Genomic DNA, 25797 nt, shown 5'->3' on the forward strand with positions numbered 1-25797 from the left:
GTGTGAACAATGTCCAGTCTTTTCTACACTTCTCTCTGATGCTCAAACAGCTGTGGCTTTATGTGTTCCCGCACCCCATGGAGACGCCGCATTGCCGACTGGCCTCTGTGAGCCCCGTGAGCCAGGCTGGCAGGGCTCTGCCGATGTCAACGCACCGACCCTTCCAACCACCTTAGGAGGCAGCTACTATGATTACTCTCATTTTACGAGTGAGGAAACCGAGCCTTGTTGAGTATGTGAGGCATGTTAAAGAATACTGCCCCCAGAAAGCAGAATGCGGCCACCCCACCCAAAGAGGTCCGTGTTCTAAGTCCCCAATGCATTTGTTTACACATTGTACTGGGGCTCTGCAGATGTGGTTAGGGTTGTGGACCTGAAATGGGAGATGGTCCTGGACGATTCAGGCATATGAGTCGCCGAGAGCAGAAGCCACCGTAGTCAGAGGGACCAGCAATTCAGGTGAGACCACGCCAAGCACTGCTGAGAACCTGTAGGACCTGGCGAGTGACAGATTCATCCCTGGAGGCTCTGAAAAGAACGCAGTCCACCCGTTCAGGGTCCAGTATGGTAATTCATTTCCGTTTTTTTTTATTTCTATTTTTTTATTTTTGGAGGCAGGGTTTCTTTGTGTTGCTTTGGAGGCTCTCCTGTAGACCAGGCTGGCTTCGAACTCACAGAGATCCGCCTGACTCTGCCTCCCAAATGCTGGGATTAAAGACATGCACCACCACTGCCCGGCAATTCATTTCCGTTGTTTAAAGCTGCTGAGTTTGTGAGGATTTGTTACTGGATTCATAGAAAATGGATTCAAGTTTTCGTTCCTGAAGTCTTTTCCCAAGGAATTGTCCTTAAGTAAATTTTCTGAGTTGGTGTGGTGGTTTGAAGAGGAATGGCTGTCATAGACTGGTGTGTCTGAATTCTTGGTCCAGAGGGAGTGGCACCATTAGGAGGCGTGGCCTTGTTGGAGGAAGCCTGTCCCTGTGGGGGCCGGCTCTGAGGTCTATGCCTCATGCAGCACTCGTCCTGCTGTCTGTGGGTTAAGATGCAGAACCCTCAGCTCCTTCTCCAGCACCATGTCTGCCTGCATGCTGCCGTGTTGCTTGCCATGACAACAATGGACTAAACCTCTGAGACTGTAAGCCAGGCCTTTATAAGAGTTGAGTTTCTTCTCTCTCTCTCTCTCTCTCTCTCTCTCTCTCTCTCTCTCTCTCTCTCTCTCTCTCTCTCTCTCTCTCTCTCTCTGTGTATGTGCACTTGGGTGTAGGTGCCCATGTAGGTCAGAAGAGGGCGCTGGATCTCTAGGAGCTGGAAGTACAGGTGGTTGTTTAATCAGCTGATGAGGGTGCTGGGAACTGCAGTCCTTTGCAAGAGCAGTACATGCTCAAAACCACTGAGCCATCCTTCCAGCCCCACCCTTGAAAGCTGAGTCATTCAAATGACTTTTTTTTTTTTTGTCTCACAGGAATAGGGTCTTTCAAGGTTCTCTGTAGACACCTTGATCCCTGGTAGTCCGATGAGCTGATCCTGCAAGGGCAGTTCAGTGAAGTGAAAGACAGCCTTGGTTTTGAGTTCTGACTCTCTGGATTCGTGTTTATTGACTTTGGCCACGTGACTGGATCTCTCCCTGTGCCTCGGTTTCCTCTTGTGGAGGTGAAGGAGATGGAGGTGCACACTCGTAGGATTGCTGCATAGGTAGGTGTGCGTCCCTGCTGCGGGCACTCGGTGTTGTCTGCATCTAGACAATAAGGCAAAGGGACCTCACGCCAGACACATTTAATAAAAACACAGTTTTCTTCCGCCGGGCTCACAGCACCAGATGGCGGGTGCTGAATTGGCTTTGTCAGTACTGCAGACTTAATAATCAGTGTCGGGGCGTAGAATTACTTCAAATGATAGGTTTGGTCCCTGCCACTGCTGAGGAAGAAAGCGAGTGCTGTGTAGATTATCGTGTGAAGGGTCTTATGTTCGGAACAGAGGTTTCCATTTGAACAGTTTATTGGAAAGTCTGGGTGGGCAAAGGGGCCACGGCCAAAGAACGTGATGCAGTTGGGGCTCAGGGCCGTACTTGCTGTGTGGGCTGCAAATAACTCACTCACAGGTGTGTTGTTCAAGGAATGGCTCTATAGCTCCTTGGTCAAGCGGGACATACGGGGCTAAGGAGACTGAAATTCATCTCCTTCCTTACGGGCACGACCTTCAGCCCACTGGCACAGGTGATAGGCTTTCTTCAGAGGGATTGCGTTATGTAGTGTCTTTCCAAATCACTCTGACCATGAGACCCACTGAGCCTTGACTTTTGGCAGGTTTTGGTGAAGAGAACTATGTCTCTGTGGCCTGGAAAAGCTGGGCCAGTGTGAGAGCAGACTGACGCTCTCCCCTGCCAGCGGATACCAGGCTCCTTAAATCCCTTTGCTGCACGAGGACATCAAGAAGCTCCCCGGCCCGGTTGTGGGGAGGCTTCCACCTAACAGGGAATTGGAGATAACACAGGCACCATGGTCCATGTCAACACATACGGGAAGGCTGAGAGGTGAGCTGGTCTGTGATGTAACTTGACAGTTCCTTTGTGGAAAGCGTAGAACTGATTAAGACTTTTGGATATTTGTTTTCATTCATTTGATATGTTGGTCTGATCAGCCCTGATAAGCCATCCAGATGCTGCAGTTATACAGCGTCTGGATTGCTTATCAGGGCTGATCAGTAATAGAGAAACAATGAGCGGCTTGTGAAAAACTGGTCTGTTGGGTGTGGTGTCGAGACAGGGTCTTTCTGTGTAGCCCAGCATGGCCCTGAATACGTGGCCCCTCTGCCTGCCTCCCTGAGTGCTGTGACTACAGACATGTGTCACCTGCCACCACACCCAGCTCACAGAATGGTCTTAATGGGATTATGACCTCTGTAAAAACTAAACAACAAAAAAACACAACCAGAAAAAAATAAAACACCAAATCTACCACATCTGACAACTGAACTTCGATTATGTACATGTCTGGCAGATTTAGCCCAACATTCAGCCCAAGTGTCTTAGCATGGAACCAATCACTTATGGAGTTCTTAGTGATGCGGTTACAAAATGGCTTAGGTTCCAAACTGATATAAAATTGATACACTTCCCTAATTGCAGCAGTGCTGTGCAATTGTAACATACTAGAGAGTTAGTCTATGCTATCTTATAAATATCTAAAAGCAGCCACACTCTTCTGTGTGGAATTATTTTTGAAATAGCTTTTATTATTACGATATGGTTTTTAGAAGTAGAAGTCTCTCCTAGGACGATAAACTACTATCCTCTTTATTATCTAGGTTACAATATACACCCTACACTATACTACATTACATTACACTATACTATACAATACTATACTATACACCACACTATACAATACTACACTACACTACATTACACTACAATATGTTGAATGGGTGGGTAAATAAATGAATTTAAGAGTTAGCTTTTGGTTGTGATTGTGTGAGAATGAAGAGTTAAACTTGGGAGAGTTATGGGGAAGACTGGGGGTTATGGTCAAAATACATTGCATACATGTACTCAATTCCCAAAGACTAAGAGTATTATGTAAGCTGGGTGGTGGTGGTGGTGGTGGTAGTGGTGCACGCCTTTAATCCCAGCACTCGGGAGGCAGAGGAAGGTGGATCTCTGTGAGTTTGAGGCCAGCCTCGTCTACAAGAGCGAGTTCCAGGGCAGGCTCCAAAGCTACACAGGAAAACCCTGTCTCGAAAAACAACAACAAAATATTATGTAAAGGAGTGAGCTTTAGAAAAATATCAAAGTGTAATTAAATTCAGAGTATTTTTGTGCCTCTGTAAGGTTTAATAAAAAGTTTGCGGACTGGGGATCCATCTTAGTAGTAGAATTCTTATCTAGGATGTGCTAACTAAGCCTGGTTTCAATCCTCAGTACCATGAAGGAAAAAAAAAAAGAAAAACAAAGGTTTTTAAAAGGCAGTTTTGTCCTTTTCAGATGTATCCTCTGGTGCTTAAAAAACAATACAAGATACATCATCATTAAACCATGCAGTCTATTCCAGGAAAGAAGGCTTGGTGCATCTTTAATCTCCAGAGGATCCAACTCAGGCTATTAATTTTCTGGTCATAGGCTGTGTCACTTTTTTTTTTTTACTGGATGAAGCATTTGTTTTGCCCGTAGGCAAAAAGTTGTAACGTGTTGGTCAGATTTCAAGCCTGCGCTACCATGAAATATTTAATAAAGTATAAAGAACAGAAGTAAATCAGAGATTAAAGGCCCTTCCAGTGCTTAGAGTTGATTGATGAAAGCTGTGGTGGTTAAAAGACTACGGTGACGGACAAGTAAGAAAATAGGAAAGAGGGTGGGATGAAGGCAGCATCCGAAGGACCCCAGGAAGGCTAACTTGGGAGCTGGGAAGGGCTGAATAAGAGCTGGGAGGTGGCAGCCAGGCTTAACAACATCACAGACAGGTGTTTCTTTAGGCTGGCCATGGTTGAGTGATGGACCGGTTGACCGGCCGATTAACCAACAATTCTCCGGTGGCAGCGCATTGCTGGGACAGAGGACAGGTAAGTAGGCAATTATGTCATAATTGTAAAAAATAAAGCCTAACAAACAGAGAAACCAGCGTTTTTGCAACATTTCCGCAGAAGAGGCTGGGTCAGAGTTGTATCCATGCAGATGACTTTGCGGGGAGCTGCAAGGTGACCGAGTTATAGGTTAGAGGAAGTAGGGTACTTTCCCGTCAGAGGAACCATCGGCAAAAGGGCTCCGAGGTATGCTGCTGGCAGGAGGATGCTTGTAGCTGTGGTCCTGATGATAGTCATCAGTAAGGGGGGCATGCTTTTTTTCGAGACAGGGTTTCTCTGTATTGTTTTGGAGGCTGTCCTGGAACTCGCTCTGTAGACCAGGCTGGCCTCGGACTCACGGAGATCCACCTGCCTCTGCCTCGGCTGGGATTAAAGGTGTGCGCCACCAACGCCCAGCAGGGGGCGGGGCATGCTCGTTAAGACGCTGCTGGGTGGCCCCAGAAACAGATGAAGAAAGTTTGGACAAACGCGATGCCAGTGGGAATACAAGAGAGGGGTCAAGCTCAAGAGACTCCCAGTCGCGTAGGGTTGGAGAGTGGGTATCGAGATGTGAGAGAAGTCACGTGCAGCTCAGGTCTCCAACACGGCAGACGGACACAGAAAAGACGAGAGATGAGAGAGCCTGCGGGCAAATCACTGAGTTCAGACTCTGATGTTTGCATCTGAGGAACCCAGGAAGGGGTGAGTTACGAACGGGCGGTGACTGGATGCAGAATGCAGAGTCGGGAGAGGCCTGGGAAGACGTGGGTTCTGCGTGAACAACCGCATCCGTGCCGGCTTAGCTTTTTAAAACCACCTTGACACAGGCTAGAGGTGCCTGGCAGGAAAACTCGACTGAAGAATCGCCTCCGTCAGGTTGGCCCATGGGGAGGACTCAGCCTTGGGTGGACAGTTCCACCCCCGGGCAGGTGTGATCCTGGGTTGTGTGAGAAGATAAGCTGAGAGAGCAATCGCAAGTCAGGCGGTGAGCATCGCTCTTCTGTTCCTCCGCGCTTCCTTCTTCATTTCCTGGCTCTGGGGTCTTGCTTTTAGCTTCCCTCGATCAATGCACTGTAAATTGCAAGTCAGATGCAACCATTTCCTCTCCCACTTTGCTTCCGGTCATGGTGTCTGCCGTAGTGATAGAAAAAACAAGCAAACTAGAGCAGGGTCGTTTTGGGAGGCCTTGGTAGCGTATGTTGTGTAAGCAGGCATACATGGTTGGCAGGTGCAGAGCAGCCCACAACGAGCCCAGGATGAAGCCGTCAGAGAAATCTTGTCACGTATACTGCTGTGACAGGCGCCCGATTTATACTTGGGGGCAAAGTTCACCTGTAAAACCTGTAAACCTCAACAGCATGCTTTTGATACCAAGTTGGCAGACTGGGACAGTCCTTTTCTACATCAGAGAGCTAGAGCAGATGCCTTTTCGAGGTCACTTCTACTCCTAAAAATGTATGAGTCTGTAAGCTTCAATTCTTTTTTATCAAATGTACAAGTATTTTTGCCGAACTAGTTCTTAGGTAAATGCTCACTTAGACAATTCTAGAATCTTCTTTTTTTTTCAGTCTCGGCTGCATTCTGTAGCAAGTCATAAGCCTACTGTTTCTTTATACTCATCAGATGCAGTCATTGAATCAATAAAACATCTCAGTTAATGTCTTCAACTGCCCACTTACCAGCTCCTTCCTTCCTCCCTTCCTTCCTCCCTCCCTCCCTTCCTTCCTTCCCTCTCCCCTCCTCCCTCCCCCTCTTCCTCCCTTTCTTCCTTCCTTCCCTCCTTCCCTCCCTCCCTCCCAACCCTGCATCCCTTGGGACTGCACCATTGCTATTGCTTTGATCTCAATGAGGACATTTTGGAAAATGCTTCAATAGTTCTCTAATATCTCAGATCCTGAGGTATTGGTAGCACCCGTTTACATTTTAGCAAGTCACTGGGCTGAGAAGAAAGGGTTGCATGGGTTTTCCGACACTGCAGCCACCAGCGGTCTAGAGAATGTACACCAGAAACAGGAAAATATTGAGAACCCTTACCACATAGACCAGGAACTGCCAGCCAACAAAGTAATACTGTACTGTTCTTGCTGAGATAGCCTGGGACATATTTGGAGCAAAATTCACCAATAAATATGTTCCTGCAAACGCCACGGTCATACCTTTGAATACAAAAGAAAAGACAAACCTAATTGAAAACCAGATTAGAGTCTTTCTTCTTCCCTCTTTCCCGTTGGGGCAGGGTCTTGCTCTGTAGTCTGAGCTGGTTTGGAACTCATTCAGTAATACAGGCTGGCCTTGAACTCACAACTCCTGTGCCAGTCTCTCAAATACTGGGACTACAGGGCTGCATTATCGGCTACCTTAAAGCTTTTCTTGACACACCATTACCCATAAGGGAGTATTATCCGTCGAAATTCAGGCAGTCCCTGATATCCTACCCCCAACTGGTGCCATTAAAATACAAATCACCAAACTGTCCCTGAAGAGCACCAAGTCTTTAAAGGAGAATAAAATCCAGAAAGCAGGACATAACACCTAACTCTTTTGCCCCAGGTGAATCCCATCCCCCTCAGGGAGTTTCCCCAAACACAGAGAAGACCAGAGTGTGCACGGATGGAGAGACAAGGACACACTCATCTGACTGTTTCTACACCAGTGAAGTACAAGTAGATCTATGTTGACCTAGATCATCCAGTCCATCTCATGATGTGGACCAGCTCTTGCTCACTCATTCCTGGAGCCTGTGAGTCTGGGTGATGGAGACTTTGAAACCAGGCAATGGGCATGTTCGTCATTGATGGTAGCCCTTCCAAAAGTAACTGTGGTGGTGGAGAGGGACCCCACTCTAGAATTCTCATGATATACTAGGTTTGCCTGGATTCCCAGGGTTAGCATAGCAAAGACAGACCATTGCTATCTGCTCATCGTTTTAGCATTACTTAGAACCATGGAGAGAAAAGATGGTGTTCATGGGGGGGGGCAGCCACAGGAGGGATGTAAGGGGGGCAGCCCCCTATGAAAAGTACTAAAGCCTGCCTATTGATATACAATTAGCAGCCTGAGCAAACTTTATCTAAGTAACCGTTTTCAGATACTACACTTGGAAACACACCTTCTTTCACCACTGAGCATATCTCTGTCGTGAGTATGACTTACAAACAGCCTTGAACCCAACTGGAAAAGTGGTCTATCCATGATGGTATGGGGGGCTGATTTCCTACCCCTCTTAACCACATGGTTTAGGTCTTGAACTCAGTTCCTGAGAACGGTGTTCAATGTTGCATAAGTTTGACAACAACCTATTCAGGGCCTCGTAAGGCTACAATTCTCCCCTCATTTATCCTATAATATACTGTGAAGACAAGACTATATACATAGCTTTTAGAGCTGATTCTGACGAGAACTTTCAAAAATTAAAAACAGTATATACTATTAAACACTTCAGTAAAAGGAAAATAATAAAAACACATATATAAACTTGGGGAAAAATATTGGCCAGTCATGTTTTCTTTAGAAAACAAAGGGTTATTTCAAATTAGGTTCCTAGGAGAAAGGGGTTTTTTAAAAAATGAGCTTTCTGAACCTGATTTGGTAAAGTATCACAAATCTACTGGGCACACGTTAAAAATGTCTCAGGGCTTCCAAGCGTTCCTTTTGTGGAGTCAAATTCATGCTGACTTTTAAGTTCCTTTGCCAAAGTTTCTCTCCTCACCTTATATGACCCAGCATCCACTAAGCTTCCTGTGTTGTGATGTAATCTGGAGTTGGTGACACGCGCGCGAGTGGAACAAACTTCCAGAGGGTTATGAAGGATCGATCAACTAAAAGTCAAGTGTCTCTCGCTCGCTGATGGCACGCCAGGCGCCCCGCCCAGAGTCAGGCACCAAGGCTCCTTCTTAGGCTTCCTCTTGAGAGGTGTGTTGTCTTCATATAAGCAAGAGCATACTGCAGACACCGCTTTGGACTGACTTCCCTCTCACAGAACACCGTGGAGAGGACGCTAAGACAAGCTCTTTCTTTTAAATCTGCTAAGTACTCCGTCCTCTGAAGGTGGTTTTTACTTATGTGACTTCATTTTGGACGCTGTTTCCCATCTGCTCCTACATTTCTCTATCAAGGCATTTTCCTCTCTCCTTGCTGCTTTTCAAAACGAAATGCAGTTAGGATGGCTGAGGATTTTTCAACTTCATTTGAGACTCAAATCATTGTGAGCCAAGAGGATAGCCCTGTAGCTGTTTATTCGTTCTTTGTCCTTAACGATCTTAACTTTGGGTACCTCGGGATAGTTTTGTCTTCTAATAGGTGTATGCTTGCATGTTTTATGCCATCCGTTTTTTATTACTGTTGTTGTTTGCTTTTGAGGCAGTCTTGCTAGGGAGGCAGACTATAGGCCTGCCTGACCCTTCTGCCTTTGCCTCTTCAATGCTGGGATGACGATCTGTGGTCTCACGACTAACTATTCGTATACTATTTAGGGTGATTTTCTATCTCCCCTGGGGGGGGCTTATTCACATTTTCACAAGGGTTTAAAATCGTTGATAAGTGTTTTCAACACCCCCTTTCCGTCAGTTCCCGCTACATTTTATTTCACGGCGTGGCACCATCTCTTCTTTTGAAAGGTGTAGATTTCTGACTGAGGAAGCTGTTCACCTTCTGTGGCCTTGTTAGGAGGAGTCACAAAATGGAGCCCAAGGAAGCAGGCTGCATGGGTGACCTCCCAGATGCATCCCCCGGTCAAGGCTGAGACCCTGCAAGTCCCCTCCTCTTCCCCTCTCTCTGCCCAGAAGTCCTGCCTACACCTCCTGCCTAGCTATTGGCCATTCGGCCCTTTATTAAACCAGTTACAGCAATGTATCCTCACGCAGTGCACAAATATCTCACAGCAGCCAGTCAAGCGATGAAACTTGTTGTGGGAACTTATTTAGCCAATAGTCTTTGAGGTACCCGCCCTTTCTGGGTGGGGTCTTAGGTACTACAGGTGGACTGGGAGCAAGCTCTCTCTTCTCTCTCTCTCTCTCTCTCTCTCTCTCTCTCTCTCTCTCTCTCTCTCTCTCTCTCTCTCGGAAGTCAGGTATTTATTGGGAGTCGCTCACAAATGACAAATGCGGTCAATCTCCACATGTGAATGAAGACATCATACGTTTTAGACCTGGGGCATGTGCTCTTAGGGGGCACCAATCGAGGCAGCCGAATGTGCCAGGAGCTCAGGCAACCTGGGACAGATGCATTTCAGGATATTGACTGTCAAGCATGAGTCATCTGATTCACCCTAAAAATGAATTTAGAACTGTGTTTCTGTTGGGATAGCCCAGAGACGGTGGGGCTGTCTACAAGGGGGTTCTAATCCAACTTGACAATGGAAAGTGTGCGCAGGAAGGAGTTGGCTGGACTCCTGACTGCTTAGGGAAGACCTCCCCCCACCGATTTTTAGAGCAAAACAGAGAGAAGGAAACAAACGACAAACAGATCAGAGTTGCACACGGCAGTTCTGGGCCTTCTAGCCACAGCTAGCCCTGAGAACTGTGGACAAACACCAAGCTCTGGGAATCAGAGGTGACGAGAGAGAGAGAGAGAGAGAGAGAGAGAGAGAGAGAGAGAGAGAGAGAGAGAGAGAGAGAGAGAGAGAGAGAGAGAGAGAGAGAGAGAGAGGAGAGAGAGAGAGAGAGAGAGAGAGAGAGAGAGAGAGAGAGAGAGGAGAGAGAGGAGAGAGAGGAGAGAGAGGAGAGAGAGGAGAGAGAGGAGAAGGAGGAGAGAGAGAGAGAGAGAGAGAGAGAGAGAGAGAGAGAGAGAGAGAGAGAGAGAGAGAGAGAGAGAGAGAGAGGAGAGAGAGGAGAGAGAGGAGAGAGAGGAGAGAGAGGAGAGAGAGAGAGAGAGAGAGAGAGAGAGAGAGAGAGAGAGAGAGAGAGAGAGAGAGAGAGAGAGAGAGAGAGAGAGAGAGAGAGAGGAGACACACACCAGGGGGCAGTTGAAGGGAAGCAGTGTCTGGATGTTGGCTGATACTCCAGTCCAGGGATGTGGTTCATCCTCCTTCCTCAAGCCCCAGCCTATAGGAATTCTATTTTCTCATTAAATGCAGTTTCCCATCAAACACAAGTCAGCTCTCTGGATAAGAAGGTCACTTTCCAGACCCGAGACCAAAGCCTTGGTGGTTTAACACAAAGAAAGGCCGTATGGGCTTTTCTTCCTGCCTGTAGGGAACCCAGCCGATGGATTGGTTGGTCTGCCTGGAGAGTTTATAACAGTGTGGCATGGGGGAGGCACTCCAAAGACTTAAACCCCCCACAAAAAACAGCAAACCTAGCCCTTGAGGAGAGACTGGATTTTGGGGCTCCCAAGTCCCTGTCTGCTTTGTAGAGGGTATTTCCGTGTGCTTCCTGTGTGTGTACATGTTCTCATCTCTAATTTGCAAAAAGTAAAAAATGTCTCTTCCAAACTCATAAGGGTGTTCCTCATGTAGCTTGGTAGAATATACAAATAGTGACATCTCTTCCTACACACATGAACAACGCATAAAGCAGGTATACAAGGTAATCTGTGCTCTTTATAGTAGGGAGCCCAACTGTCCTGAAAGGGAGGAAGGTAATCTATATAAACCCCAAGCTAATTAATTTATAGACAAGAATGGCTTCCTCAAAAGTAATACTGTGATCAGTATTAATACTAAAAACATTATAGCTCAATAAAAGGGGCCAGGAAGATGTTTCAGTGGGCAGATCGTTTGTTGCTCAAGTCTGAGAGTCGAATTAGAATTCCAGGTACTACATAAAAAGCTGAGTGTGGCTGTGTACACACCTATAACCCTGTTCTGTGGGGGGTGGAGACAGGAGGATTATTGGGGATTATGGTTGGCGGCCAGCCAAGCTCTAGGTTCAGTGGAAAATACCGTCTCAAGGGAATAAGATGGAGAGATAGAGCAGGGTGTCTGGTGTTCTCTGGTCTCTGCATTTGCATTTATACAGATGTGCACAGACCGCACACGTACACCACCCACAGTATACACACAAGCAGAATAAACACTATTCTAAATGTGTGAGAAACGATTAGAATAGGTCTTCTCTGCCTGTGGGAATACACCCCAAAGCCTCCTTGTGCCTAAAGTCTCAGAGAGTACAAACTTCTGTTTGTCCTATGTATTTACCCGTGATAAAGTTTAATTTACAGTCACAATAAATGGCGAACAATAACAATGAAGCAGGACAACAGATGCAATGTACCTCAGCAAGTTACCTGAAACTTACAAATTGCTTGTTTCTGCAATTTTCCCATTTAATATTTTTGGACCATAGTTGACCGTGAGTCACTAAATCCGCACAGTCAGCAAATACATGGATAAGGGCAAACTGTTTGCTATTGTATAATTGTATTACAACACATATTGTAAACAACTTCTATAGTATATAATATACACAATGTATAATGTATAACCTTCATTGCTACACACATTTGACAAATGAAGAGAATGAGACAGAAAGGGGATAACTGCTCTGCCTGGTATTGTTCAGGCTAATAAGTGGAAAGGTTGGCCTGGAACCCAGACAACCTATTTCCTTGACTGTTACATTCAAATGCCTAAGTGACTGAAGTAGGTGGGGCTGCTTAGTGGAAAAATGTTCACTCGTCAGTCCACCTGAGGGGAGTCCTCACACTGCACAGAGCACACGGAGACTAGACAGAAGGCTCCTGGAGGAGGCCTGGAGGGTTCTGGACTAGTTTCAGGTTATTTTGACCCTGAATTTCCTTTAGGAGAACATTCCAAGTGGGTGCTCCCAGAATGAGTTTAAAGAGACTTGTGCCCCAACCAACAAACACTTGTAAGACATCAAGTCTATTTGGGAAGAGGTGGGTGAAAGAAACTTGAGCAGTTATTTTCCTGGAAGACCTCTCAGGTGCACCAGTATGTTGACGTTTTTCTGACTCACCCCTGTAGACAACAAAGTTATCTTGGTCTCTAAACATATTGACCGTTTATACTGCTCAGAAGTGATGTTTTGGGGGAGTATTTTATACTTGGGAAATGCTTAACATTTAATGGGCTTGCTGTGATCTCTGCCTTTGTCTCAGGAGGCTACTGGTCTGCTACCAGTCTTCCGAGGCATATAGGAAGGGACTGAAAATGAACGGAATGAAAGGACCTGGCCCTGGAACCCAGGTGCTCCTGGCTCCTGGCTCCTCAATGTGCTGAGCAAGACAGATGTGTAGGGGGAGATTCTTTCCTGCCTGGGACAGCAGGCAGGCACCTTCTTCAGCCCCAAATGAACACATGGACGCTATATTATAAAATGTAGGCTGATGACTAGGGCTTCTTATTGGCTAGCTCTGTCTTAATTATTAACCCATTTCTACTAATCTATGTATTTCCACGTGGTCTTATATTACCAAAGAAGGGTCCAGACCTGCTACTCCTTTGTGGTCTACATGGCGACTGTCTTTGGCAGGCTCTCCCTGCCTACCTTCCTGAGAATTCTCTTCATCCTAGTCCTGCCTATCTTCCTGCCTCATTGGCCAGACAGTGCTTTTTATTCATCAGCCAATAAGAGAAACGTACATACAGAAGGACACCCCCATCACAAATGTATTCAGTTCTTTGGCAGATGGACGGCCCTCTACTGGAGGATTCTTCTCAATTAAAATTCTAAACTTTCGTTTTCTAAATTTTCTGACTCCTGGGAGCCTTCAGTTTTTAAAATCTTCACCTAACTTGACCCCAAACAATTCTTTTGGGTCCTTCTTTATCTCTTGATGGATGAGGATCCAGGTATTACCTTCTTGGAACACCAGAAGCCACATAATGAACTGGACTCACTAGCACTAGGGGAGAAATCTAGTCCAGATTCCTCAGGGTCAGGGTAGACACCCTCAAAGGAGGCCTAGACTGGGAAGTCTTAAGTTGTCTTGGACCCGCCATCAGGAAGCCTCCCAATCTTGAGGCTGCTCAGTTATCAAGATAGACGCTCTGTCCTCTCAACGGGAATGGTGCTGTGCTTGGCTGGGTCCTATTCTAGACAAACGGACCCAACCATGCTGGCATTGGATCAGGGGGTGTGGGAAGAAGGAAAATAAGTGGCCGTGGTCTCACTATCAGCTTGGGGAAACCATTTGCAGGTGACTAGAAGTAATGAGGTTATTGGTGGCTGGGGCGTGCAAGGAGTTTACTGTAATTGTATTTGATGATATTATTATCTGGGCCTGAATCAGCGTGGTTCTCATAGACTATTAGCTGCAGTAGTTTCATGACTGATGGAGAAGAGGGAGAGACTATAGTTCTTTTGGCCAAGGGAAAAGAAGAGGGGGGTTGTCTAGTGCTTTTTTAGAGGAAAAATAATCATTAAAATAATTCAAAATTATTAATCCACTAAGAAGCAGAGCAGGGGCCAACGCCTGTCAGTGAGTCAGTAATGGCTGGTAAGTTTTTTCAGACAAGTCTTTTGTGAGGTCATTTTTTTGAAGCCAGTGGTGAAAGGCTTCATGGCCAGAGAGTAACATTTGGCAATAAATTAGCTCAGCTTGTTCCCACATGGCCTCAAATCTCCATTTGTTCCATCAGGAAAAAACAAACTTTCATTTGTTTGAAGCAGGGGGAAAATAAATGATATCCCTTCTCACATTTTGACAATTTAATTTTTAGCATGCACACATGTTAATCTTTAAGAAAACACACCACTAGCTACTCTTCTCCCTGTTTGGTTTTAGTCCCTGTAAAAGGGGGGGGGGACAACCAAACCAAAAACACTGCATTTTTAGCTTTTAACAGAAAGAGACATGTTTTCTCCAGGCAAAAGCAATGAAGGCTCAAGGACAGTACCATGTCCTGGATGTCCTCATTTTGAAGTGAGTTACGGCCACCAGGATAAGCTGTGGCAATTGTTTGTGGAAGGAAAGGGTATGGAATGGATGACCCCCCCCCCATTTCCCTTCTATAACAATACACTAAAGGCAAGAACTGATCACTTTCTTTTCTTTTTGTTTTTGTTTTTAGTTTTTCGAGACAGGTTTTCTCTGTATTGTTTTGGAGGCTGTCCTGGAACTTGCTCTGTAGACCAGGCTGGCCTCGAACTCACAGAGATCCCTTTGCCTCTGCCTCCCGAGTACTGGGATTAAAGGCGTGCGCCACCAACGCCCGGCTTGGAACTGATCACTTTCTTAACGCTGGACATCCCCCTCTCATAGAGCATTCAGATAGAGAGGCAACCAAACCAAACCAAAGCAGAACCACAAACTAGGCTGTGTGAAACTTTACGTTTCCTCTTGAGTGTGTGGTAGTGGCTGTAGTCATTACGAAGGCAACGGCTAACATTTTGAGCACTTACCAGGTGACAAAGCCCTGTTCTGAGAATTTTAAGACATGCACGCGTTCATTCAATTCTGTGGGGGCAGGTAATGGAATCTTCCTTTTAAAGATGAGGAAAAACCGAAGCTTAAAGAGTTTAATTACTTCCCCTATAATGAGATTGATGACTGTAGGGACTCAGGCATTTTATTAACTCTGCCCCCTGACGACCGGGCTCGCACCGTGACTCGCCTAAGTCATCACTACGCCAACTCATCGGGGTACTCAGTGCGTATGTACACTGTCCCCTATATAAGCCACCACTCAACCCCTGCCTCTTTCTCAGCTCCACACCGTTTGGTTACTCCTCACCCCCCATCCTGTCCACCAATAAAACTCCACTTGGGACCGTTGACTCACAGTTCATGTCTTGTTACTGGGTAAACCTAGACATTTTAATAACAATGACTACCTCAAATGCCATCCTAGAGCCTTCATCCAGCAGCAGATGGAAGCAGAAGAAGAGATTCACAGTTAAGCACTGAGCCGAACTCCTGGAATCCAGTTGCAGAGAGGGAGGAGTGATGAGCAAAGGGGTCAAGACCAGGCTGCTGGGGAGACCCACAGAGACAGCTGACCTGAGCAAGTGGGAGCTCACCGACCCCAGTCTGACAGCTGGGGAACCAGCATAAGACAGAGCCAGGCTCCCTGAACGTGGGTGTCAGTTGGGGGACATGGACAGTAATAATATGAGATTACTTGTGTTTCTCAGAATAATACTACCCTGCCCAGACGGTGCATAGCAAAGCTGAATTCGATGGCAGGAAGATTAACTTTCGGTTTTCAGTATATCTTAGATTTTAAGATACAGTTAAATCATCTGGATAGATTGGAGTTTCTATTTTATCACCCCCCCCACAGTTAGGACTTTCATTTACTTTCCTCCTTAATTTTTTAGTTAGAAGCTGCAGTACAGGGATAAAGAGAAACTGACTTTACTTTGCTATTCTTTAAAAAAAAATTAAAATTTTTAATTTTTATTTATTTTATGTTTGTAAATGTCAAATGTCTTGGTTGCAGGTATATCTGTGCCCTACATGCCTGCCTGGTGCCCTTATCAAAAGGGCATGTGATCCAGCTGGAACTGGAGCCACCGGTGGTTGAGAGCCACCACGTGGGTGCTGGGACTTGAACAGGGGTTGTCCTCAAGAGCAACCAGTGCTCTTAACTGTGGGGCCGTCTCTGGGTCCACCTTTTCTGTTCTGAGTGCACACTCGCTGTGTTGGTTTAGTTAGCTTCCTGAATGCCCTCCTCCGTATCCTATATCCGGTCTATGCCAGTCCTGTCTTCTGTTAGAGCAACCCAAATGTCACTTCTGCTACTTGTCCCCAGACAGGGCTAGGAGTGTTTTCAAGCCGGGGTGACGGTTAGTAACGTCCAAAGACAGATTTGGTTGTTGTAAATGTGGTCGTGGGCTTGAGAGACACCTAGGAAGTAAAGGGATTGCAGTCTGGCAGGCAGAGAGTAGACCTGTGTTGGGAGCCGTCCTTCTGTAAATATGTGTCTGATAGGTTTGAATAAGGCCCTGTTGGCCAATAGGGAAACAGGATAGGTGGGACTAGGAGTCTAGGAGGATTCTGGGAAATGTAGTGAAGAGACTGGTTGCCGTGTATTCTCCCAGGAGTAATGGGTGCTCAGGAGTGCGCCCCCAAAAGATAAGTCCTTATAAAATATATATTAGTAATTATGGGTTAATAATCAAGTCAGAGCTAGCCGATAAGACACCAAGCAAACAGCCAACAGCTTCATAATTAATATAGTGTCTTGTGTGTTATTTGGGGGCTGAAAGCGACAATAGGACCCAGGCGGAGGATAGGAAGACTACATGTTACAGACCCGAAAGTGAAGATTTATCTACCCCAGAAGGCCTCAGTTCAGAACTATACTCTAAAAGCTCACACCAGTATGATACATATTGTTTTTTCTTTAAAAAACATATTTATCGATACATTTGTTTCACTCTGTGAAGCTGTGTTTCTTTGCCCGTCTAAGACACCTGGTTGGTCTAATAAAGAGCTGAACGGCCAATAGCGAGGCAGGAGATGGGATAGGTGGGTTGCCAGACAGAGAGGATAAATAGAAGGGGGAAATCTGGGAGGAGAAGATCAAGGGATTGGACAAGGAAGGCGTGAGAAAAGAAAGGGCCAGCCACCCAGCTGCACGGCCAGACACAGACAACAAAGGAAGGGAAAGATAGACAGAAACAGAGAAAGGCAAAACCCCAGAGGCAAAAGGTAGTCAGGTTAATTTAAGAAAAGCTAGCTAACAACACGCCAAGCTAAGGCTGGGCATTTGCATTCATAAGTAACCATAAGTCTCCATAATATTTATTTGGGAGCTGGGTAACAGGCCCCCAAAGAGTAAAGAGTAAAAAAACCAACAACAATTTATTTATGTATTTCCCCCTCTCTCTTTTCTCTCTTCCTCTCTTTTCTCTTTACTTCCCTTACTACCTTCCCTTCCCCCAATAAACTTACCACACTAAAAAAAACAAACCAAAAAAATCAAACCAATTTATATATTTTATCATGGAAGGTAAATTATTTGCAGTTAGGGATGGTGATGCTTAATTTTAACCATCAAGTTGACATAGTATAGAGTCACCCAGGAAGGGATTCTCCATGAGGGATTGTCTAAATCAGGTTAGCCCATGGACATGTCTGTGGAGGACTGTCTATATCAGGATAGCCCATGGACATGTCTGTGGAGGACTGTCTAGATCAGATTAGCCTATGGCATGTGTATGGAGGACTGTCTGCATCAGGTTAGCCCATGGATATGTCTGTGGAGGACTGTCTAGATCAGGATAGCCCATGGACATGTCTTTGGAGGACTGTCTAGATCAGGTTAGCCTATGGCATGTCTGTGGAGGACTGTCTAGATCAGGTTAGCCCATGGCATGCCTGTGGAGGACTGTCTAGATCAGGTTAGTCCATGGGCATATCTATGGAGGACTGTCTATATCAGGATAGCCCATGGACATGTCTGTGGAGGACTGTCTAGATCAGGTTAGCCCATGGACATGTCTGTGGAGGACTGTCTAGATCAGGTTAGCCCATAGCATGCCTGTGGAGAACTGTCTAGATCAGGTTAGCCTATGGCATGTCTGTGGAGGACTGTCTGGATCAGGTTAGCCCATGGGCATGTCTGTGAAGGGCTGTCTTAACTATACTTACTGGAGAGACTCAGCCTGAAAGTGAGCAACACAGCTCTTTGGGTTTAGGTCCTGAATTGTATGAGAGTGGAAATAGTCTCAGACATACATTCGTTACTCTCGGCTCTTGGTTGTGGAAGTGACCACCTACTTCAAGTTCCTCCCCTGTGGCCTCCCTGCAGTGATGGTTTGTGACCTGGAATCCGTGAGCCAAGGAAACTACCTCTCCCTTAAACCCTTAAAGTTGCCTTTGTTGGGATATATACCCTAGTGACAACAACAACAAAAAAACTGGAACAAGAATTCAATCATAATTATCTCTTTATTTCTATTAGTCAAGATAATTTTACCAGTAATAGTTGAGACAGGAAATCCCCTATCGGTATGACCTTATTAAATTGGGTGAATTTAGTCGGTAACCATGTATTAACTACAAAGGATGTCAGGTGAAAGGATTTGAAGCTTTGTGTATATGTGTGTGTGTGTGTGTGTGACAATTGATACATATGAAAAATAATATGAAACCTAGCTTTAGCTTTTAAAACCCAGGCATTGGTTGTTCTTATTTCTGATTTCATATGACTTTCCCAAATGATCCCAGAAACCACAACATATATAAAAAAGGATTTATATAAATGATACGTTGGAGAAGATACAATCACATATGAATGCATTTGGAAAAACATTTTTAACCATGAAAAATCTGACAGTGTTGACTAAACTCTACCAGCAGGATCAAACCAAAGAGGAGAGGAAAAAGTGAAGACACTTTCAAGACGTTATGCTCAAGAGAAACAGGATCAGGGGCCGGGAGAGAAACGCTAAACATACCAACACTGGTGTCAGATTCGGAGCTCACGCTGAAAAAAACAAAACTCCCTGGAAGAGGGCAGGCATTGTTTAAAATGCCGAAAGTATCTGTGTCCATTACCATATGTCAGCAGAAGTGAAGGGGGCTTTTGTCAAGGAAAAGACATGGACGTCTACAGTTCTCATGAACTATCTTCCCACAGAAGTGAAAAAACACACATGCATACCAAGAAAGCCTTGCCATATTATTTAACTAGTGAGGTCACTGCTAATTCCCAGTAATAACCGTACTCCCAAAGAGAGAGACTTACTCCCTTTTTTATTTTCGAAATGTTTGTTTACACTCGGTGTATGCCTGTGGCCGTCCACGGTTTTTTTTTTTTTTTGAGCTTATAATAAAATCGCAATGTTGCTCCCTCACCTCCTTGGGCTCTTTCAAATTCATGGCCTCTTTTTCATTACTCGTTATTGCGTGCTCATATGCATCAGAGCACGCATGCATTTCCCTAACTATAACCTGCCCAGTCTCTATGCTACCCATACTCGGGACTGATTATTTAGCACGGGATAACTAGTTACTGTGCTCTCCCCCGAGTTGGGGGGGGGTGTCTATTCTGCTCTTAGCATTCCTTCCTTGCCTGTAGCTCTTCATGTACTACACGCCTTTTTGTGGGATTTCCCCATCTGCTTTGGCATGTCTGTCACTGTTGTCTTTGTTCCAGTTGGTGTTTGGGCAGTCATGTAGGTAAGACTCAATGTGTAGCTTCTGATATGACTGGGAGACAGAACCTTATGGCGAACTCCCCAATTCTCTGGCTCTTAGCTCTTACAGTCTTTCTGCCTCCTCTGCCATGTTCCCCGAGCCTTAGGTTACTTTTCAAGGCAGGATATCACTGGAACCAGCCTAACTGGCTTCCCTCCAGCTAGACTGACTGGCTGGGAAGACCCCAAGAGCCTCTCTGGTTCCTCAGCATCCCCAGAACTGAGGTTTCAGACACTTAACCACCAAGCCAGGCTTTTCTGTGAGTGCCGGGATCCGATTCAGGTCCTAATGCTTGCAGGGAAAACACTTTACCCACTAAGCCATCTTCTCAGCCCCTCCGAACAACGTTTTGAAGAGAAAATTTCTGTTACTTTTGGAAGGTGCTATAAATAAAACAGGTGCTCATTTGGTGGCGCCAATACTTGGTGACTTTGACTTTAAGGCAGTGTAAACATAATATGAACTTCTAAGTAGAAGATTCTAATAGGTAACACAGATGCTTTCCCTGAATTTTATTATGTTCATTAAAGTATCGCAACATGAGCAGTAACAATATAGCAAAACAACACTTTGCTACAGCTAATGGCTAGCAGTAGCGTCATGAAAATGAGAGCTGTATGAGGAGAGACAGTGTCTCCCCAGCCAGAAGGCTCACCCCTAAGTGAGCTTTGTAGCCATCTCATTAAATTTCTGTTTTCAAGTATGCAGTTTTATAGGTGGTATTTATTTATCGGTCAAGAGGTGCTATAATTGGATGAATTAAATGGTTACTCACCTAGTAAATCCGAGGCTCTCAGATTTTCTCTTAGAAATATAGCAGAAATTACGGCACTACCTACAAAGAAAACGGCCGTTAGTGGTAGTGCCAATATAAAAACCATGTATTATTCAGGTCACTATGGAAGAAGTTAAGCATTTCACGTCTTTGCTTTACTTGCTGTTTCCTGAGTAGAGACACTTTGGCGGCTGTGGCTGTAAAAAAAAATGATTGCCTTCCATGATGGAGCTGAGCAAGAGTGATGGGAGCGCCTGGTTACAGGGAGGCTTCGTAAGTTTACTGAGTGAACGTGTGGCAAAGAGGGAGAGATGGGGAAAAGGAAGGGAGGTAGGAGGAGAGAAGGGATGAAATAGAAGACAGGAAGAGAAGCCGGGCGTTGGTGGCGCACACCTGTAATACCATCACTCAGGAGGCAGAGGCAGGCGGATCGATGTGAGTTCGAGGCCAGCCTGGTCTACAAAGTGAGTTCCAGGACAGCCTCCAAAGCAATTCAGAGAAACCCTGTCTCGAAAAAACAAAAACAAAACAAACAAACAAAAAAGAAGACAGGAAGAGCTAGAAAGGGAGGAGAAGGCAGGAGGAGAGCGAAGAAAACTGAGACCGATTAAAATGTCTGTTTAAAGTTTCTCCCACACTAGAGCCGTCAACCCCAGCACCCTCCCGAGCCTCCTCGTCCAGGGTTCCTCCTGGCTCTCTCCTTCACAGGCCACACCCAGCAGGCTGCTGGACCCAAGTCTGCATTGCACTCCGTGCTCATTGTCACCTGTCACTGTCCCTGCTCATGCTTAGTAGCGCGATAGAAATCCGTCTGGACATGGTTCTCTTCCCCTCTCCACACCATCAGGAGGATCTCCCTAAGATGCAAAGTTCATGTAAAATCCCTAGTGACTTCTTGGTATTTACAGGGCAAGGGGCCAGAGCTGCTGGCCTTGGCGCCCTCGATGACAGCCGTGATTTCCCTCACGTTTGCCCTCAATTTCTCTTCCGTTTTGTGCGTTGCCCTTTCTAGAATACGTAATAACAATTCCCAGACCCACCATGCGCTTTTGTGCTTATGATTTCCACAATCCTGTGATCAACTCTGGATTCTAGATCACTTCTAGGTCCAGACTGAGCTGAGCACTCTAGTCTTATCTTGGGATGGGGTCTGTATGTAGTTTTTTCATTTATCTGGGACTTATTTTATTGTCTTCATCCCTTCTATTCCGTCGTGTGTCTTCCTCTTCCAAGAATGACTCATCCCGCTGGACTTCCGCAGCTGAGCCAGGGCCTGCTGCTGCTATGGGCTCTGGTCAAGGAGGGCAGTTTGACATCTGTGCCATTCTGCTTGTGGACTCATTCCCTGACGAACGCAGGCATTGGAGAACTCAAAATTGCAATCATAAAAAAAAAAGATGCACAGTGTAATCTGGACTTAAAATTTTTACTTAAAAACTTGGCTGAGTTTTTAAAAGTGAAAACAGAGGAAAGAAATGTTTTCATAAAAAAGAAACACTAAAAGCAAAAAACACTATTATCCTGTGTTTATGTTAATACCAGGTTTGTGTTAATACCCAGGGTGTCTATTGCCATTGAAGGCCATGTGGATGTCCGGGATCTGGGCCACCACCTGGGACCATATTGGTGTTCTAGAGCAACCCTGCAGCCAGGGTGATGCTGATCTGCTATCTGGGGCTGTGGTGATGTCCGGCCCAAGCTGTGGCCCCAGGGGCAATGGACAACATCTGGGTCCATGGCCCTGCCATCGCCAGGGACTGTGTTGATGTCTGTGCCTGCTCATTACCACTGAAGGCTGTGGAACTACTGGGGTCTGGGTCACCACCGGGGCCATGTTGGAGTCTGGGAACCATGGGAACCACGCTGCGACTGGACCCCATGATGATCTGAGAGGCCTGTGCCGTCACCCAGGTCCACAGTGACAGGTCCTGCTGCAGCTGGGGTCACCACTGATATCCACTGCCCATGCTACCACAGGGACCTGTGTGAATGCTGTGTTGAGCCATGTGTTGGAATAGGAGGGCCACACCAGACCTGCTCTGCACATTGCTTGGCGAGGGGTAGGGTGGGAGGGTGGGGAGGTAGGGTGGTGGAGGGCAGGGGGTGGTGGTCCCAGAGGCCCAGACTGACCAACTCTGCTACCATCCACCAGACCCACATTCAGGATTTTGAGCTGGCCCACCCCAACATGTACCCCATCCGTGACCTGCTGGAGCACGTGAAGGGACTGGCCCTGTGGAACCCTAGCCACAGGGTGGATCTCCATGACTCAGGACAGCAGCAGGATCTGAGAGGAGTTTCCGTGAGGGTCCAGTATTGATGATGTACCGGCCAGAGGCCTTGAGTCAGACCAACAACCCATTGCACAACGAACGTTTGCAAGTGAAGGTGTTTGGACGAAGGGGCCTACTGTGTGACACACAGCAGCTCCCAGTGCCACTAAGGTGAATGAGGAGGTGATGGAAAGGAGGGAAAGATGGAGAGGTTTGTTTTTTTTTTTAAATTGTTCTTTCTTTTGGATTTTTTACATTTGTTTGATTTTTAGTTGATATTCTTGTTTGTGTTTTTTTTTTGTTTTACTTTTATTATTTCTTTTTTGGGTTTCCCTTTGGAGGGTGTGCGGTAGGGGTGAGTGGCAGATATGTAGGGACTGGGGGGATGGGTGGGTGGGATTGATTCGGGTGTATGATGTGAAATTCCCGAAGAGTCAATAAAAAATTATGCTGTTTTTTTTTCTCTCTGAAAGTACTATTGTCTAGAGAAAACTGCAGTTGATATGTTTACCTTCTCAGAACAAATGATAAAACATGCTTTTCTTAGTTACTATGGAAGTGGCAATTTGCTAGGTCAATAAAAATTCTTCACAGAGATAATTTTAATGTCTATAATGACCCATGATGTGGATGTCACAGGTCATATTTTGAATATGACTATGCCTGGTGTTCTGGTGACTTGTTTAAAACAAAATAACAAGGTTTTTAATTTTCTTTAAATAAGCTGAGATGCTCATGTGTTCCCTACCCCGACTCTCTTGCATAATCTTCCTGGGCAGGTTATGCTTTCAAATGGAAGTTGACCGAGTATGTATTTAATTGAGTGGTTTGGCTCTAAAACACTAAAGCAAGATTTTCTACAGACACATGTGAATATCAAATTATCAAATTAAGCCTATTAAATTACGAATTGAGCTTAATGCAGGTACAAAATGTATGTAAAATTTCTGCAGCCCTGGAAATGGTGGTTTCACAGCCAAGGGTCACAGTAAGATGGGAAACCGCTTTCACGGAGTGAGGAAAACACAGAATAATAGGGATAGTTACTTAGTCCTGAACGTCGTCCGTGTAAGACTGAAGTTGCAAGGAGGCTGGTGTTACCGTCGAGCCAGCGTAGACACGGGCGTGTCCTCCTCTGCCCAAGACTCATGCACACCGCTTCCCTGGAGGCTGGAAGGGACGGTTTTCCTTTTCCTTTGTTGCTAAGCCACAGCTTCATAAATAATCTAGCTTTCATAGGAAGTGGGGAGAAATGTCACGTGGGAAATAATTTCGTTGCTCCCAGCCAAAAGGACACAACTGTAATAAAAACTTAAAGTATATGGCACATATTGAGCTGCAGAAACGGACACAAAAAACAGTTAGGTTTTATGAAACGAATGTGCTCTTTCTCCCCTCTAAAAGAACTTAGAATTCTAATGTGCTTCCATACTTATCCATTTACCCAATGATTTTTTTCTGTTATAAGGGAACATGAAAATTTTCTGTCCAGGTTTTGTGTGTGTATGTGCACATGTGTGTGTGTGTGTGTGTGTGTGTGTGTGTGTGTTGTATGTTACTCTTACCTCCTGTGCACATAGAGACCAGAAGGGCTGATGTTTGCAGGTTTCCCTCTATCATTGTCCATCATATTCTAAAAAAATATCCATTTTATTTTAAATTACACGTGTGTGTGTGTGTGTGTGTGTGTGTGTGTGTGTGTGTGTGATTTTGTGCAGGGGGTGTGCAGACGAGGGCAGATGCCTGCATTGACCAGGGGCGTCAGGGTCCCTGGAAGCTGGAGTCACAGGTAGTTGTGAGCTGCCTGAAGTAGGTGGTGGGAAACCATCTTGGGGTCTCTGCAAATGCTGAGCCATCTCTCTAGTCCTCTGTCTTTGTTTTGGAGACAGAATCTCTAACTGAACCTAGAGCTCAATGTTTCAACTAGACTAGCTGCCACTGAGCCCCTGGGATCTGTTACCCTGACTCATCCCTAGTGCTGGGGTTACGTGTATACATCACTACACCTATTGGGGGCGCTAGGGATCTGGACCATCTCAGCCCCTCTACCAAGGTTTTTATTTTTAACATAGAATAAAGTATTTATTTAGTGAAGTAATAAAAACAAGTCACTATGATAAATTTACTTGTTACTCATCTATATGCAAACTATGGGTGAAACATGAGCTGTACCAAGCAAACCAGCAGTATCTCAACAACACCAAATTATTTTGTTTTTCTTTTTTTGGTTTTTCGACACAGGGTTTCTCTGTAGCTTTGGAGCCTGTCCTGAAACAAGCTCTTGTAGACCAGGCTGGTCTCAAACTCACAGAAATCCGCCTGCCTCTGCCTCCTGGGTGCTGGGATTAAAGGCGTGCGCTACCACTGCCCGGCAATGCCTACTAGGATTTTTAAAATGAACAAAAATAGACAAAGATACTCCCCTACATCTCTGCGACCAGAGACCTGCCCAGCTCAACCAATAACCTAGTGAACTAGAGTAGGGCTGATCATTACAATTTTTTTATCCCCACAGTAAAATTTAACACCCAAAATTCTAAAGAGTGTTTAAACATCAAAGATTTTAAAAAGCGCCAAAACAGCACATCTGCAAGTCGACGCCAGGTGTAATTAAACCACAGTCCGAAGCTTTACTTTACCATATATATATATATATATATATATATATATATATATATATATATATATGTTCTGGGGTGGAGGCACGCTAAGGCAGAGGTGCGTGACTGCCCAAGACACAGAGAATGCTCATAGGGGTCCCTGTTTAATTACTAGGTTACCTTTATAGGAAAAAAAGGGGGGGCGTAAGGAAACCCAGGAGGAGAATATATGCTTTCTAGGCACCCAGCAGTTGCAGGGAGCTACTGCCAGCATGCAGACAGGTGCTTCTCCCAGGCACCGCTCCACAGTTTACCGTCGGGGAACTGCTATTCTAGGCAAGTGGGGAATGTGTACAGAATCCGGCACCTCTCTCCTCCGGGCTTGTCTGTCATCTACTGACAGTGGATGATCTACTGCATTTGCCCGGAGGATCACGTGATCTCGGGGTCCCCAGCTGAGCGGAGCTGAGCTGTCCCGGACTCCTTCCTTCATCATCCTTAAGGAAATTCTCCGTTAGCAAGTGTGAGGTTGGTATTCGGAGGT

General features: G+C 45.6%; 1 protein-coding gene and 1 long non-coding RNA gene across 3 annotated transcripts in view; one reads left to right on the forward strand and one right to left on the reverse strand.

The window, feature by feature from the left end:
- Nipal2 (NIPA like domain containing 2) overlaps positions 1–25797 on the reverse strand; it is an 80720-nt gene that overhangs the window by 15754 nt on the left and 39169 nt on the right. For both annotated transcript variants that reach the window (XM_005072651.4, XM_040730383.1), the window contains exons 4-5: positions 20381–20440; positions 6589–6710 (exon numbers count right to left, since the gene is read on the reverse strand). In XM_005072651.4, coding sequence (XP_005072708.1) covers positions 6589–6710; positions 20381–20440 — 182 coding nt within the window. The remainder of the gene's footprint in view (positions 1–6588; positions 6711–20380; positions 20441–25797) is intronic.
- LOC121133626 lies at positions 1699–23244 on the forward strand. The gene is made up of 3 exons (XR_005870550.1): positions 1699–2530; positions 4468–4554; positions 22533–23244. It is a non-coding gene; the product is annotated as an uncharacterized LOC121133626 (long non-coding RNA).

This window comes from Mesocricetus auratus, unplaced genomic scaffold (assembly GCF_017639785.1).
Source record: "Mesocricetus auratus isolate SY011 unplaced genomic scaffold, BCM_Maur_2.0 Super-Scaffold_100023, whole genome shotgun sequence".
NCBI classification, from domain to species: domain Eukaryota; kingdom Metazoa; phylum Chordata; class Mammalia; order Rodentia; family Cricetidae; genus Mesocricetus; species Mesocricetus auratus.